We start from the raw sequence: 17,310 nt of genomic DNA on the forward strand, positions 1-17,310 counted from the left end.
CAATTTAATGTATCAAACATGAAATAAAGAATTGTAACAATATATAAAACTAATTTTTAATTCTATTTGATCTGTGGATATTGGATTATCTCAAGCAGATGGATCCTTGCAGAATTAATTTGCACATCTTAAGCGTAAAGGGTGATTGCTAAACTATTCTTCATTACGAATAAAACAGTTATAATCTTGAACTTTCACATGATCTATTTTTGTTAATATAGTTATCAAATTTCACACTTAGTTAAATTGTTTATTTAAAGGGACATTCCGGTCAAAATTTAAATACACATATATGAATTACATCTTTGAATAGAAACATATTTGCAATATACATGTATTGGCAAAAATGCTTCTAGTAAAAGTTATTGTTTTAGTGTTAACATTTTTCTCTGCGCGTGCATGTGAAGCATAGCTAGATTTTATCAGTGCACCAGCATTTTAAATACTGCAGCTGCTCAGAGCGCCAATCGGGCTTGTATCATGTCAGCAATTTATTATTATTATTATTTATTTATAAAGCGCCAACAGATTCCGCAGCACTGTCCATGGGTACAAAGATAAAAGTACAGTACAATACAATATAAAAGACACCAGACAAAGTTTAACAAAAAAATACAGGGGGAATTGAGGGCCCTGTTCCCGTGGGAATTTACAATCTAGATGGGTAGGAGGGTGAGAAACAGGAGGTGAGGACTGCAAAGGTGAGAATGATGTTAGTGTGGAGTTAGATGAGGGCAGCTATTAGGCAAGTGGAATTAATTTGTTACCGATTTGGAGATAGGCTTCCCTGAACAAAAAGGTCTTTAGGGAGCGTTTAAAGGAGGAAAGGTAATGGTAAAGTCTGACAGCTCGAGGAAGTGCGTTCCAGATGGTTGGTGCCGCACGAGAGAAGTCCTGTAGTCTAGCATGGGTGGAGGTGATGGTAGAAGATGCAAGGAGCAGGTCATTGTTAGATCTTAGGGGGCGGGCTGGAGGACATTTGTTGATGAGTGAGGACAGGTAGGGGGGGAGGCTGTGTTGGGTAAGGGCTTTATAGGTCAGGGTGAGAACTTTTAATTTAATTCCACTGTGAATGGGGAGCCAGTGAAGGGACTCGCAGAGAGGTGCAGCGGATACAGAGCATCGGGAGAGGTGAAATAGCCTAGCAGAGGCGTTTAGGATGGATTGAAGAGGGGAGAGGCAGGAGAGAGAAAGGCCAGTTAGTCGGTTATTACAGTAGTCAAGTCGAGAATTTACCTGGGAGTAGTTTAGTTGTTTAGTAGTTTTAGCACTCAGAAACTGACACATTTTGGAGATATTGTGTAGGTAGTTGTGACAGGATGAAGAGAGCAATTGGATGTGAGGTATGAAGGACAGATTTGAGTCAAGTGTAACTCCTAGGCAGCAGACTTGGGGTGATGGGGAGATAGTGGTGTAACCAACAATGACTGAAAAGTTAGAAACCAGGGTAGAATTAGAGGGGGGGGGGATTAGAAGGAGATCAGTCTTGGACATGTTGATTTTTAGGTGGTGAGAGGACATCCAAGAAGAAATACCAGATAAGCAGACACTGATGGTAGAAAAGACAGAAGGAGAGAGTTCAGGGGTGGATAGGTAGATCTGAGATTCATCAGCATAGAGGTAATAGTTGAAGCCATCGCTACTGATAAGTTTACCTAGTGAGGAAGTATAAATAGAGAAGAGTAGAGGACCCAGAACAGAGCCTTGAGGTACTCCAACAGACAGAGGCAATGGAGAGGAGGAGTCACCAGCAATGGACACAGAAAAGGACCTATTAGAGAGATAAGAGTGGATCCAGGAGAGGGCAGTGTCAGAGAGCCCAAGGGAGCTGAGAATCCATAGGAGAAGGGGATGGTCAACGGTGTCAAAGGCAGCAGACAGGTCAAGTAAGATAAGTATAGCGTAGTGGCCATTGTTTTTAACATAAAGAAGATTGTTAGTAACCTTGGGAGGGCAGTCTCAGCTGAGTGTTGGGGACAGAAGCCAGATTGTAGGGTATCATGCAATGAGTTGGAGGACAAGAAGTGGGTTAAGCGATCGAAAACTAGTTTTTCCAGGACTTTTAAAGCTAGCGGAAGCAGTGATATGGGGCAGTAGTTTGCAGGAGAATTGGGGTAGAGAGAGAGTTTAAGGATGGGGGTGACCTTTGCATGTTTGAAGGAAGATGGGAATGAACCGGTAGTAAGGGATAGGTTGAATATGTGAGTAAAAGATGGAGAGAGGATAGAAGACAGAGAAGGTGTATTTGTAGAGAGAAAGTGAGAAAGCCAGGCAGCAAAATTGTCAAGGAATTGGGAGGTTAATCCAGGGGGGCAATAGATAACTGCCTCCCTGAGGGAGAGGGGGGAGAACAGGCGGATGCAGTGGACTTCAAAAAAGGAAAAGGAGAGAGTTGAATGAGAATGCAGGTGCTAATAGAAGCAGGAGGGGGGGAGTAAGATTCCAACACCACCACCATGCCTCTCACCTGGCCTAGGTGTGTGGCTAAAGTGAAGACCACAGTGCGTGAGAGTAGCAATGGAAGCAGTGTCAGAAGAAGATAACCAGGTTTCAGTAATTGCTAGAAGATTGAAAGCGTTAGAAACAATTCACAAAGAAACAACAAATTGAGTCATTACCAGATGGTACAAGCAAATTAGGCCCTCTCAGTTAGAGCTGTGTTTAAAATGCTGGTGCACAGTGCATACTTAAGTACATTCTTGAAACAGCTATAGCTTTTATTAGAAGCATTTTTGCTAATACATGTATATTAGAAAAGTGTTTCTATAAAACACTGAAATGCATTCATATGGATTCCGATCTTGGTTGAAATGTCCTTTTTAAATAAACTCAAAGTCAGATAGATGGAAGCTTATCTTTCACATACAATATCAGCTATATAAAAGACAGGCTAAGTACGTAAGTACATTGAAAATGCAATTACCATGGGCAACCTATTGCTTTACATCTGTAAAAATGAACAAGATACAAACCCTTGAAGGAAAGCAATGGCTGGTTTGTAGACTCTTCTTAAGCAGATGTCTGTTACTGTGGGAGTACATGCTAGTAGTGATGTCATTAAGTGTGAAAAGCCATATAGTTCTTTTGTAAATTAAACTAGAAGGCTCCAAACATGTTTATATATTGATGTAAGTATATTCAAATATATAAATGTGTGGCACTATCTAAATTGTTGGGGCCTAGCAGGTAAGCTCCCCTCATAACAAAGTACAGTTTACAGATAATGTTACGTCCATAGGCTTGAAAAAGGCCCGTATATGGGCTAAAACGTGTAGTATTTTTTCTGTGATTTGAATTCTTTTTTGGAGCATGCATGTGAGCGGTGCCCCCAACTGATGCTGACGTATCCAGCTATTGGCCAGGAACAACGGGAGTGCCGCTATTAACATTTTTTTGTTTGCAGGATCCAGTGTATGTTCATTTGTTTATTTAATTCGTATTAGAATCCAGTCTTGAATTTTAACTATGTTTTAACTATTTCACTTTAGGGAGCTGTTAGAGCACTCATAAACTCTCTGTTTGCCCAGTCGTTTAATTTTGTGTACAGATTTATATATATATATATATATATATATATATATATATACATATATATACATATATATATATATATATACATACATACATACATACATACATATATATATATATATATATATATATATATATATATATATATATATATATATATATATATATATATATATATATATATATATATATATATAAAAGAAACTGCTATAATAATAATAATTAAAAATAATCTTTATGTTAGCATTTAAAGGGAGTCACTTACCTGTCAAAATTTCTTTACGCACTTTAAAGGTATCTATAAGTGGTGTGATAATACCCGACATAGTGCCAATCATGCTTCCCAGCCCGAGGTTAATCAGCATCAAGAAAAACATAACTGACCAGAAAGGGGAAGCTGGGAAATGAGTCATAGCCTCGGTGAATGCGATAAAAGCCAATCCTGTTCCTTGAACTGCCTGCGTAAGAAAACAAGGTAGGAGGAACAAAAGCGTTTGCTTATGTAGGGTTAATTCAGCAATTCTCTGGCAGCATTATAGAGGCATTTGTAATTAAAGTTGAATTTAAGTATACAGTAATGTTTATAGAAACACTTTCAATTCTTATCTCTTTAAAAGTTAACTATTGTCAAACATATCGGGCTTTATTTACTATGAACTGAATGCCTGATTGGATCCAGACTCGCTCATTTGAGGTGGCAACTGATATTTATGAAGCAGCAGTTTAAACTTCTGCTTCCTAAATCATCTCCATCTGGACCCATTCGACCGGGGTAATTGACAGGTCCGGGCCTCACACAATTTGTTGCTCTAGAGCAGAGGGTGGGGCAGTATTGCACAAGGGAGTGAGCACAATGTTTATCTATATGGCACACATGAACTATCAGTGTCTAACTGTGAAAAGCGATATTTTGCGCTCCACTTGTAATCTAGCCCATAGTTGTGTGAGATGTCCAATACAAGATATCACACACACATAAAACAAAGAACGTATTTCAGTTATTAACCTCTTAAGGACATATGACAGAATTTTTCCGTCATAAAACAATTGAGCAAACTGAAAGCTGTGTCCTTAAAGGGTTGAAATATGCAACTGAAACAACTTGGAACCCTCTTGAAATATGTTTAATATAAATTTCGGTAAGTGTTGAATATATCACAGTGTTCGGAGGTCCTGTGTTAAACAGTCACGTATTTTGAGCCTCTGTCCCTAATTTTAAATGGACCAAAAAGGGAGACATTAATTTTGCCCTGGTGTCCCAAATTATCGTGGAATTTGTCCCACACTGCTAACCAACCCAATAATGGTGTCTGCATGGGTGTGTTGATTCCCCAACCAGTTTTCCCATTCCCTTGCTCAAGCCACGTAGGGCAACAGGAGGAGAACAAGTGAGAAACTAAGCAGAACTGAAACTTGTGTGTAGGATACAAGGCTGCACTTCCTTGATACATTCTTGGTAAATCAGATCATTGTTATTAAAAAAGGTTATTTTTAATGACAGATATCAAGCACATGATGGGGGACATGATTATTACATCTGAAGAATAGTAGATTTGTAAACATCTATGTGGACTGTTTTACAGTTATTATGGTTCTATGAATATATATTTTTTATTAAGTTATCATTGATAGGATTGTGAATTATACATTTGTGCTAATATTGTATACAAATTCATGTAACATAACATCTGACATTAGGAGAATAAGTTGTGGTTTTAAGGGAAGAGGTAATTAAGGTAACACACCTGTATAAGTGGGTGGGGTATCTAAATGTTTGGTGATTGGATAGTCTCATTTAAAAGCCAGTACTTCCAGAGAACTAACAGAAGCCTGAGGAAACAGCCAGGAGAGCTGAGAAACGCGTTGCACTACTGTTTTTTAATATGCATAGGATACATGTTGTGCTCTTTAGTTTTTTTAAACAAATTTGTAAAATAAAATCTTATTTTTTTGAGATTTTTTGGAAGTCTGAGCTTTAATTATCCAGCTCACAGCAATAGGAGCAGTCAAGAGGATTTCCCCTGCTCTTTGGACCAGTGAGCTGGGACACAGAGTTTCCAGTATGCCCCACTAAGCACAACTGGGTGTTGCCACACTTGTGAGTATGTTTTGATAAGTATATACCAATCTCACATATCAGTGTTACACTAGGAGGCACCCTTGTTTGTGATTCCTTTTCACAGAAGTCTATTGAAGGCTGAACTTCTGACTGTCTGGGTATTACCTGCACCTATTTTAGCTCTAACCTCTTTTACTGCCAACTTGGCTGTAGTGCATTGTAATTCAATGAGTTCCTTTGCTCCCTTAAATACGAGAACACTATTTTACGGTTATATTTGGAATTGTGTTGCGCAGTTTAGTAATAGTAGCACTATTGTTTTTGGGTATTATGTTATTATTGTATAATTAATATTAATTTTTTTTTTTTAAGAGCTTTATTATAATGTAATCAAACATACAAACTAGGCTCTGGTTACACTATGAGCCTCCAAAATTTCCATATTAAGAGGTTATACATTTAATACAATGGCATATGGGAGATTTGGAATGCCAAGTCTTAGTCAGTTTGCTGCTCTTTAGTGGAGCGGAAGTTGCCATCATCCAATCCCAGTGAAAGATGAGTTGGCCACTTTTGGACCAAGGAAGACCTTATGGTATAAGTGGGTGGGTGGGGCAGATATGTGTGGTAATTTAAACATTCAGTTTCCCTGTACAAGGTTGCTGTATTAGTGCATAACAATTCAAGTCCAGGGAGTACATGCTTGTTGTCAACAGATATAACCTCAATGACCATTATAATCTACATCCTGTGGTACTTGGATGTCTAGCAAAATAGTAATATTATTAGGAATGGGGGGTTGGAAGGTTGTAGAGTAAGGCTTCTGGTGAATGTGTATTTCCAGTGGTCTGCCTGTACAGCATGTGTGTCTGTGAGGCGTCTATTTTTGATTGCGTTGGTTCATGTTTAGTGTTTTATGTATCGCGTTTCCCTATGCATAGATAACACAGACTGGATTTGCACAAGTATATATCAGTTGTTTTTATGTGCGTTCCATCGCATTGTCATATATTCATGTATGTCTAGTTTGCCCAGTTTTAGGAAGTGGTATCTTTCCATGATAAGCAGGTTTTCTACCTACTGTTTCCACATCAGAATGCTTGGTACCTCTGTGGATTTCCATTTTTGGGGTATCAGTATTTTGGCGCTGTTAAGCATGATGAAAAGTAGTGTGTTTTATTTCATCTTTGAGGTTTGGGAGGTTATGGAATAATAGTATGCCCGGGTCTCTGGGTAGTTTTGTGTCTAATGTTTTGTTGATACATGTAATGACGTCTCCCCAAAAGGTTCCCAGTCTTTCACAGCCCCACCACACATGAAACATATCAGCTATCTCCCAACAGCCCCTCCAGCGATTGCTGTCATGTTTGTAGATCTTCTGGATTCTCACAGGGGGTAAGATACCATCGCAACATGTATTTAAAATTTGTTTCTTGAACCCTCTGGCCGACACCGATGCTTTTTTGTGGTTTAGGAAAATCCGCAACCAATCTTTGTAAGCGATGTCTATGTTTAATTCCTTGTGCCACTTGTGGCAGTAGGATGGGAGCAGTTCTACGGCGGGGGCAAGCAGTATTTTATATAATGCTGATATGGTGTGTTGTGGATAATGTGTCAATGTGCACAGAGTTTTGAAGTGAGTTAGTTGTCTCTTTACGTTTCTGCTTTTGTTGTGTTGTATTCAGGGAATGTGACAGCTGTGCGTATAGAAACCATGTTAGTGGCTATCTCCTATTGTATTTGCCAGATCTGCTTGTGGGATCACCTTTCCCCTGAAGTTATGGTTTGAGTATATATTCTCTTAGTTGTGGAGGATTCGCTGGATCTGTTTTGATCCGTGGTATGAAGGGGAGGTCCGGGTTCGCAATGAGCAGGGTCAAGGGGGCAGGTCTGGTTGTGATATGCATACTGGTATTTATCAGTGCATACCATCGCTAGAAAAGCTCATCCAGCAACGGGACATTCCCGAATTATGTTTGTCTGTGCCTCGCCTGCAGCCAGGCCAGCCATCCTACATAGTCTTACCTGCAGTATCTCCCTATCTAGCTGGATCCACTGTTAGAATTTGAGTTGTTACTCCAATCTATTATCCATTGTGTCAGTGCTGCTAGCCTCTACTGCCTTATGTCTGGGAGCCCTGAGTCCTCCCCTCTCTCTTGGCAAGTGCAGGGTTTTTCTAGGGACTCTAGGTTTAATTCCCATTCCATACAAATTTTCTATGTGCCTTGCAGTTGGGTGAGGTAATCTTTTGGTAGAGGGATGGGCAGTGTCTGCAAAACATACAGTATGGGAGAATGTTCATTTTTATAACATGTATCCTTCCCATCCAGGACAGAGTTTTATTTATCCAGCCTGAGAGGTCATTAGTTATTTTTTTTAGTAGGAGGCGGTAATTTGCTATAAATAAGTCATGGAAGTTACGGGTGATTAGGATACCTAGGTATTTTATTTGTGTTTGTTGTATTTTGATAGGGCATGTGAGTCTTAAATTGTATATGGTTGGTGTTCGTGCATTTATGTTGAGTAAATCAGATTTGGGACAGGTTCAGGTGGAAGTTGATAGCCTGACATGTTTTTAATAGAGCTGGTAAGGATTTATTTATTGCTGTCAATGTAAGCAGTATATCATCGGCGTACATCGCCAGTTTGTATTCAGTCTCTTTGGTGGAAATGCCTTTAATGTCATGATTTGATCTAATTTTGCATGCCAGTACTTCTATTGAAATAGCAAACAGTATTGGTGAGAGGGGCAGCCCTGTCTTGTGCCATTTTTAATTTTAAAGGGCTCTGAGAGGACCGAGTTAGCTTTGACTCTTTCAGTTGGGTTCGGCGTAGAGTGAGAAGATTTTTCTTATAAAGTTGTTACCTATATTCATTCCCCCCAGGGTGGCTTTGAGAAAAATCCCAGTCCACCCTATCGAAGGCTTTTTCGGCATCTGTTGAGATGAGTACCAAGCCTTGCTGGGTATTATGTGCTAGAGCATTTAGTTGTAAGATTTTGAGGGTGTTATCCCTTGCCTCTCTGCCCGGGATGAAACATACTTGGTCGGGTTGCTATCAATAGTGGAGGAGGGGGTTAAGTCTATTTGGCAAGGATTCTAGCGAAGATCTTTACATCTGTGTTTAGGAGGGATATGGGTCAAACGTTTTCTGGGATGTTTGGGATCTTGCCGGGCTTTGGAAAAACAGTAATATGAGCTTCTAGCATCGATGTTGGGAAACCTCTCGAGTCTTTAAGGAATCGAATAGGCACATCAGTTTCGGGGCGAGGATATGAATCAATTTTTTGTAATATTTGGTGCTAAACCCGTCTGGTCCTGGGCTCTTTCCCGTAGCAAAGATTTGATTGCTACCTTTATTTCTGCAATATTAATCAGGAGTCTAAGAATTCCTGATTGTTTATCATCTAATTTGGGTAGATTTACCTTTGCTAAGTAATCTGTTATGGCTTGTTTTTTACTGTTCAGTATATCAGTGCTGTCGGTGTCTGGTGATATGTTATAGAGAGTAGAGTAATAAGAACAAAATTCTCCTACAAGGGAGGTGCTATCATGCTTAATCTGACCTGTTTTGGTTTTTAGGTGGTGAATGTGTGTTTTGAGGTGTTTACGCTTTAGTGATCTGGCGAGTAGTTTCCCCGCCTTGTTCCCTTGGTCATAGTAATTTTTGTTGCAGTTTAAGGGCCCTTTTTTGCTGTTTCTGCTGTAGGAACGTGTTAAGTTCCAACCTTATTTGTGTAAGGCGAGTGTTGAGTTCGGTATTTTTTGGGTCATTTTTATGAGACTGTTCTAGCTGCCGAAGATTCTGAAGGATAGAATCATATTTGATTCTATGTTGTTTGATAAGATTTGCCTTATGTTTCAATAGTGCTCCTCTTATGACACATTTATGTGCCGCCCATATATTGGCCCATGTCGTGTCTGGTGTGGTGTTAGTCTGAAAAGTATTCTAATAATGCTTTTTCTATGTCAGGTTGAATGAGAGGATGGGTCCAGTAGATTGTCTTCCAGCCTCCATATGTACGGGGTTACTGGGCTATTGAGCCATATGATTTGGCAGGCAACTGAGCATGGTCCAACCATGTTGCGGTTTGGGATTGATACATGTTTGATAAGTGTGAGGCCTATTGAGTCTGTCAGAATGTAATCGATCTGATAGTATAGTTTATGTGGATGTGAATAAAATGTGAAGTCCCCGGATGGTAGGGTGGAGGGTGCGCCATGCATCATGTAGAGCTAGGGAATGTATTTGGTTGTTTATGTGCTTGATGTCTCTTTTTGGTATGCATGTGGAACTCCCTGATGTGTCCATTTCCGGATTAAGAGGAACATTGAAGTCACCTCCGAAAAACCCTGTGCCTTTAGTATTGTCTAGAATTTTCCCCGAAAGTTTGCGCATGAACGCAAGTTGTTGTTTGTTTGGGAAGTATACATTTACTATCATGATAGGCCAGCCATGGAGTAGTCCTATCAATATGAGTATTCTCCCCTCTGTGTCTTTTTCTGTGTGTGTAATTTCTAACGGTACATTTTGCCTGATTAGTATGCCTACTCTACTTTTTTTTGGCAGGTCCGGAGAGAAGTATGCTGAGGAGTATATGTGGTGATGCCATTTTGGTTCTGCGCCTTTTTTGAAGTGTGTCTCCTGGAGTAGAATTGTCCCCTTTTTGTTTATGTAGATCATTTAGTATTATTGATCTTTTTTGGGGGCGTTATAACCCTTTGACATTGACTGTTATGATGTTTATTAGGTGTGATCTCTGCTTTGTGGGTTAGATGATATGTGTGTGGATACTTTTCGTGTTGGGACTGCTAGATAGCCTGGATGGACCACTGGACTTGGCCGTTCTCTTCACTGATTTGTGAGAGGTTTTTGTGTACGCTTTACAGTGGATATTGTGAGGTTAGTGTGCTGAGGAGGAGGGGGGAGGGGTCAATAATATATACAGCAATAAATAATGTAATTTCTATAACAGTGCGCTTGCAGAAAATGCAAATTAACAAGTAAATAAACAATTTTCATCAACTTGTAATTAGATCAGAACTGATTGTCATATAAGTAACAGATTGGTATAACTTTAATTTTTTTATATGGCTGTGGATTATATAAAAAAAAGATATTGGAAGCAAAACTTCACAATATTAAAAAAACACATGATAATATTACTTTTTTGTTATTATTATATTTTGAAGTCATAATAATTAAGATATACTGTAGGTAATTTATTGTAAATAATTACTACTCTAACTGTACTATTAGGCTATCAAATGCAATCTAAGCTGTTCAAGTTTTTGACCATGTGGCAATTTCCTGTTGTGACACTTCATCCTCGAAATCTGAGAAAAGTACTAGGTTTCTTTTAAAGGGACAGTCTAGTCAAAGTTAAACTTTCATGATTCAGAAAGGGCATGCCAAATTTTAAACAAATTTCCAATTCCCTTTTATCATCAAATGTGCTTTGTTCTCTTGGTATTCTCTGTTGAAACCTAGTAGGCTAATATGATAATTTGTAAGCCCTTGAAGGCCTCTCTTATCTCAGTGCATTTTGACAGTTTCACAGCTAGACAGCACTAGTTCATGTGTGCCCTATAGATAGCATTGTGCTCACTTTTGTGGAGTCAGCACTGATCAGCTAAAATGCAAGTCTGTCAAAAGACTGTAATAAGGGGCAGTCTGCAGAAGCTTAGATACAAGGTAATCACAGAGGTAAAAAGTAAATTAATATAACAGTGTTGGTTATGCAAAACTGGGGAATGGGTAATAAAAGGGATTATCTATCTTTTAAACAAAAAATTTTTTGGAGTAGACTATCCCTTTAAATACTTTTGTTTGTGTTCTACACTGATGTTACTGAACACAAAGTATTTTCATTTTTAAAAATACCTTTTTTTTTACTTCACATCACTATATATGATGTGACCTGAATTTGGTCTGCGGTGTCCTGAATTTGGTTCTAGGAAATTTGTTCACCGGAAGAATATTCGGTTTTGTTTCTCGCTGTAGAGAGAGTAAGGCGCACTGCAATCGAAACAAACAGAAAAGGGGCCTTACTGTGGTTGTTCTGAGGGCGAGATTGGGAATTTTTCAGCTAAACCTTAGCCAAGCATGTGGAATTCGTAAAATCGTGGTCTCAATTGTTAGAAGCAGAAAATATTGTCTTGTTTTACTTTGCATTTTTAAAAGGGACATTAAACACTTAGGAACAGATTACAAGTGGATCGCTAAATATTGCTTTCTCCACTTAGTAATATCAGTGCACGCCCATGTAGGTTGGTATTACAAGTTGAAAGCAATGCGAACGCGAGGGGGTAAGTAGCGCAGTGATGGGCAGCAATTTGTTAATATTTGTTAATATGACTGTATACATATATATTTATGTGTATATACACATATTAACACATAAATATATATGTATTTAATCATATACAGATCGCTAAGTAAAGGCACCCAGACCCGCTCACTTTAAAGCCCCAAAACTGCCTAGTGTAGTTGTTTTTTTCTATAAAAAAAAATACTATTTTTTTTTTTTAAATAAACTATAATGCCGGGGGGCGGAGCCGGCAGCCAAACTGATAGGAAGTGTGGAGACAGAGCTCTGGCCACAAAAGTGTTATTTTAGCTCATATAACCTGCTAAATACAGCGAAATTGCCCAAAACATACCTAGGGCAGCTACTACAACCACCCGGCACTGTTTCTTGTTCGTTTTTGCAAAAATTTACAATCCGCAAATAACACCCGCTTGGGAGCTCCAGACCATTTTACAGGAAAGGCCGTGGTCGCGGCCTACACCGGCACACGCAGTTAAGCCTTCACTGGCGGACTTACACCTGATTACTGCAGGACTATCTCCTTGAACTACCGGACTACCAAGCACACTGTGAGAGGTGAATATACTGGTTAACAACCAGTTTTTTATGGGTACTAGAAACTCAACACTCCTAACGGCATCCCCACGTTGGCAGTTTGTAAGTAACCAACAACTTGCTTTTTTTTCTTCTTTCACTAAGAGACATTCAATTCAGGTTCCTTAGATTTGGCTTTATAGCCATCATTCTACCTTCTGTTGAAGCATTGTATACAGCTGCTATCTCACTGCGATTTTATTTGAATAAGCCTTGCAACTCTGTGGGTGGCTAAATGGGAAACCATTACTTTAAATCTTTACACACTCTACTGCCGCCCTTTATAATGTGAAATCCTCTAATTACCAGTGTGTAGGACTGCAATATACCTCATTTATTTTGCCTTCATATTCGGACACTTTACTCTATACTGATCCTCCACACGCCTAAATCAGATAACATTAGCCTCTGTGCAGCAAAAGCTCTCTTATTGACATTAAGAACTGTGGCCTTTTTTTTTTTTTTTTTTTTTTACAAGTTACTGTACAGCTGTGTATTTTCTTTTTGGATCAGACCCTCAGTGCCAAAATTGATGGTGAACATTATTTTACAGTACAGCTGTAATACAAGACTTCATTGATTCCCAAGGCCAGATTTGACACCCTCCTCCCTTTCCCGCTACCCTCAGTGGTGACGGGTCATACCCCATCTCCTTTTCCTGCGATCGCCCAAAAGGGGGCACTCCCTCAGGAGGGTGCCACAAGATTACCTGACCCTGAGTGACAACTACCCCAGTGGAGGTCTGGAAATCCTATATTACACCAACAGCAATATAGGTGAAACACAAGAAACGCCTTAAGAGAATCAACAGCACTCCTCTACCTTAAAATGGTGCTGCTAATTGTATTGCCTAAGGGGAGGGGAAGCCCCTCAGGCTCCGGATCCTACTACATATACACATTACTCTGGCTCACTCTGCAACATCAGTTTATAAAATTTTGATCTTCTAGCTGTGTCCTGTGCTCTTAATTGTCAGGTGTGCCATCTGAAACCCTGAAGATGGCACAATCCAACAAACGGAAACCAAAAGCCGGTAGGTGGCCCTAAAAGGACATGTGGTGGACCATTTCAATCCTATGATATTATCTACAAATGAAGATTCACAAGATAGCACTATACCTCAACACATGGATCAGATTTAGTATCCAATACCCTCCAAGCCCTACAAGATGCTGCGCCCAACAACTGTGACACCTTTGTTTATTTTATCATCTTTGCAAACTTTGCTTGAGGCACATCACTCCTCTTTTCAGTCCCAAATAACTGCCTCGCTGGCTGAGATGCGGCGAGATTTTGACATCTACTTCTGAAAGAGTGGACACAATTGAGAGGAAGCAGGAAGACATGATAGTTGAACAGGGTAATGTCCTAGCATATGCCCAGAGTTTGGCGGAACAGCTTATTATGCTAGAAAACAAGTGGCGGATGCTGAAGACCGATCCCGCCGGAATAATCTACGCCTCAGGGGGATCCCTGACAGCATATCCTCTAGTGACTTGGTCACCCACCTTTCTGAATTTTCAAACATCTGGCACCCACCGGCAAATCCAAATGAGGGACTCATTGATAGGGCACACAGGGCTCTACGCCCTAGAAGCCTAGCAACTGATAAACCAAGAGATGTCAATTGTTCGGCTACACTTCTACACATACAAAGAGAGGTTAGTAAGAGCCTCTATGTCTAAACCCACCTTGCCTGAACAATTTCAGGACATTAACATCTTTGCCGATCTCTCTCACCCACACCCTCCAGCAGCGAAAGTCTTTTGGAAGTTTCACCAGGTTTCTTAGGACAAACAACAAAGTACAGATGGGGTCATCCGACCAGACTTTTTGTTCTCAAGGACAACCAGCAGTATATTGTTACCACTCTTGAACAAAGTCACAACCTTCTGCAAAAATGGAGTGCCACATCTTCATCTTCACCTGACTCTCCACTACAAAGCTCTTTGAACCCTATGGTCCCACAATGGGGTCCTTTACCCCAAAGACCATCCAGTGACTTAGCTACAACTTACTCAGGCACGAGCAGATGACGATGACTGCACATGAGGTATAGGGGTGGTGGAGCATCTCCACCTCCCCACTGCTCACTAACCATCTGTCAATATAATTTATAAGTGACTTTCCCATTGCTCAATGTTTTCTCTCTTTTTTCCCTCCTCTTTAGGTTTGATATATGCAAAGTATTTTATTTTAAAGTGTATATGTGTCTACTCTCTATACTACTCACTATCTTTTTGTTCTTTCTTTCCTTCTTTTTTCCATTTTTTTTTTTTTTTTTTTTTTCTTTTTCTTCTTCTCTTTTTCCTCTCTCTTTTCCTTCTCCTTTTCTTCTCTCTTCTCTCCAAGTCTCACCTTCTACTGGGGATAACTTTTCCTATTTACTATGGGGGCCCGGGAAACACCTGAGCTTTTAAGAGCATATTCTTACTCTCTTATGTTAGTATGCTTTGTTTATCTAGAGCGTGAGATGGCCACATAATGGAGATGCAACACTGGATGCACCATTTTGTGGTGACCTCCGCTTTCATATGCATTGTTCTCTCAGACTTGTCATTTACTTTCTAATCCACCTAAATTACAGATGATGTATGCTGTGTTGTATATGCCACTTGTGCTCACGGTACCTCTTTCGGTGACATCCTCCCTCATCTATCTTGCAATGGGTTCGGGCACTGTCTGCCGCCCGCAACACCGAGAAGTATCGTGCTTTCCAACTGGCATAATAGTTCTCTAGTATTTAATTGATAGTGCTTGAAGATGCCGTGAACTTACTGCAATGTACAGATTATATGTTGTTTTTACCATAGCGGTTATTTTATTGTTGGGTACTACAAAAGTTTACTTGGTTGGCGGGGTGGATACACTCCGCCAGCTGATGGCCTAATATACCAATACTGTTGATGTTTTCTTACATTGTACTACCCTTCATATGGTTGTATGGTTATGTGGAGCCACATTTTGGCTGATATATTTTGTAATACCTGGGCCCTCCTGTGCTGCACGCTTCCTCCACCATTACATACTATCAATCCCATCTTCTACTAGATGGGTTGACGAACTACCTGCGATTTTCGGGATGCGGAGGTGGGGTGCTGAACAGGGGGCTGGTTTACTGGTTTACCCTTTTGCTTTAGATTCTCACTGCTGTGTTGATGTTTAAACATTCACTATTATTGCATTAATAGATTTGGTCCGAAATTGATGCTATTTCCCCCCACCTCTCCCCCTCGCCTCTTCCCCCCTTTTTTTTTTTTTTTTTTTTTCTCTTTTTCTTCTCCCTTTATCCCATCTTGACCCTCTCTTTTCTTTTCTACCCACTCTGTCAATCTTTCCCCCCCTGGATCCGGGGGCCTGTGTGTGTACTTATCCCTCCCTCTTCTCTTCCATTCGCACTTTACTCTTTCTTTCCCCTGTCAAGCTCTCTCAATGATGCAGATTTAATAACTAAATTGCCAACTGGCACTGGCTACCACTCCCCCCACTAAAGTACTCTGGAAACGTATTCTAGAGACTGCATACGCGGTTTACCTTGTTTATATACCGCACCTTGTACTCATATTTGACTGTTTGTAACGTTTTTAACTTGAATATTGTTTGTACCAGTATTATTTTCTTTTATTCATGAGACTGTGTTGAATTGTATATTATCCTAAGCAATCCTTCCTTTTTCTTTTTTTTTTTTTTTTTTTTTTTTTTTTTTCCCCTTCTCTTCTTTTCCTCCCCTTTTCCTCTCGTGTCCTCCGCCCTTTTTGTCCCTTCCCCAACTACCCACCACTGTCCTGACAATCCACCCGACCCCAGTCTATAACGATAGGACGCATCATCTGTAACTATGCCATACTGCTGTGTCACTCACAATGTGAGAGGACTCAACTCTCCGACTAAACGCAGTCTCTGCCTAGATCCTTAGCCAAGGCTCGGGCCCACCTGGTTTTCCTTCAAGAGGACCCACTGGGGTAAAAGGTACAAAGACCACCCATCCAGTCTAAATTGTATCCGATAGTTGAAACTGCCAGTTTCTCTCAAAAATCAAGAGGAACGGCTATCCTCATACATAAAGATGTCTCTTACGAGAAAATTTTTGTCGACTCTGACCCTCAGGGACGATACCTGATTCTAGTCTGTAAAACTGGACGGTGCGCTGTATACGCTAGCCTCTTATTATGGACTGGAGACTCTGCGTCAGGGCCTTTTGCTTCTCGGCCAGGGATTTCAATCTTATATGGGACCCCAATCTGGATAGACGATCGGCACACCCCACGCAAATTCCCTAAGCCAATGGCTGATTTATCGCACCAATTTCGACACTTAATCTACCGCTTCAACCTATTTGACATCTGGCGCGCTCTTAACTCGACTGCTCGGGATTATACTTATTTCTCTCCAGTACATCGCTCATATTCGCGGTTAGATTTTTTCTTCTGTGACCCGGGTCTTCTGGATGGTGGTGACTCGTACTTGGATTCCTCAATGCCCATGGTCCGACCATGATCCTGTATATATTAATTTACGATCCTCCATAGAACTTCAACGAACGTCAACATGGCGCTTGCATCCCTCATTTGTTTTCCAATCCTGGAACGGAGGCCTCCATTGCTGAAGACATTACCGAGTTTCTAGCTTCTAATGACAATGGTGACGTTGACGACTTCACTTTATGGGCTGCACTGAAAGCATATATCCGAGGGTCGTTTATAAAAATAGCAGCAGCCGAGAAAAAACGCAAAGGAGAAACCCTTGCACAGCTTACTATGAGCCTCCGAAAGATTTCTGGGGAACATAAATGAACCCCACAGATACACTGTCCAAG

The 17,310-nt window shown here is 40.2% G+C and overlaps 1 protein-coding gene across 1 annotated transcript in view; it reads right to left on the bottom strand.

The window, feature by feature from the left end:
• Nucleotides 1–17,310, bottom strand: part of SLC6A17 (solute carrier family 6 member 17) — a 260,585-nt gene that overhangs the window by 80,568 nt on the left and 162,707 nt on the right. Inside the window, 1 exon segment of the mRNA XM_053706840.1 lies at nucleotides 3,797–3,989. Coding sequence (XP_053562815.1) covers nucleotides 3,797–3,989 — 193 coding nt within the window.

The sequence above is a fragment of the Bombina bombina genome, chromosome 3, assembly GCF_027579735.1.
Source record: "Bombina bombina isolate aBomBom1 chromosome 3, aBomBom1.pri, whole genome shotgun sequence".
In the NCBI taxonomy this organism is placed as follows: domain Eukaryota; kingdom Metazoa; phylum Chordata; class Amphibia; order Anura; family Bombinatoridae; genus Bombina; species Bombina bombina.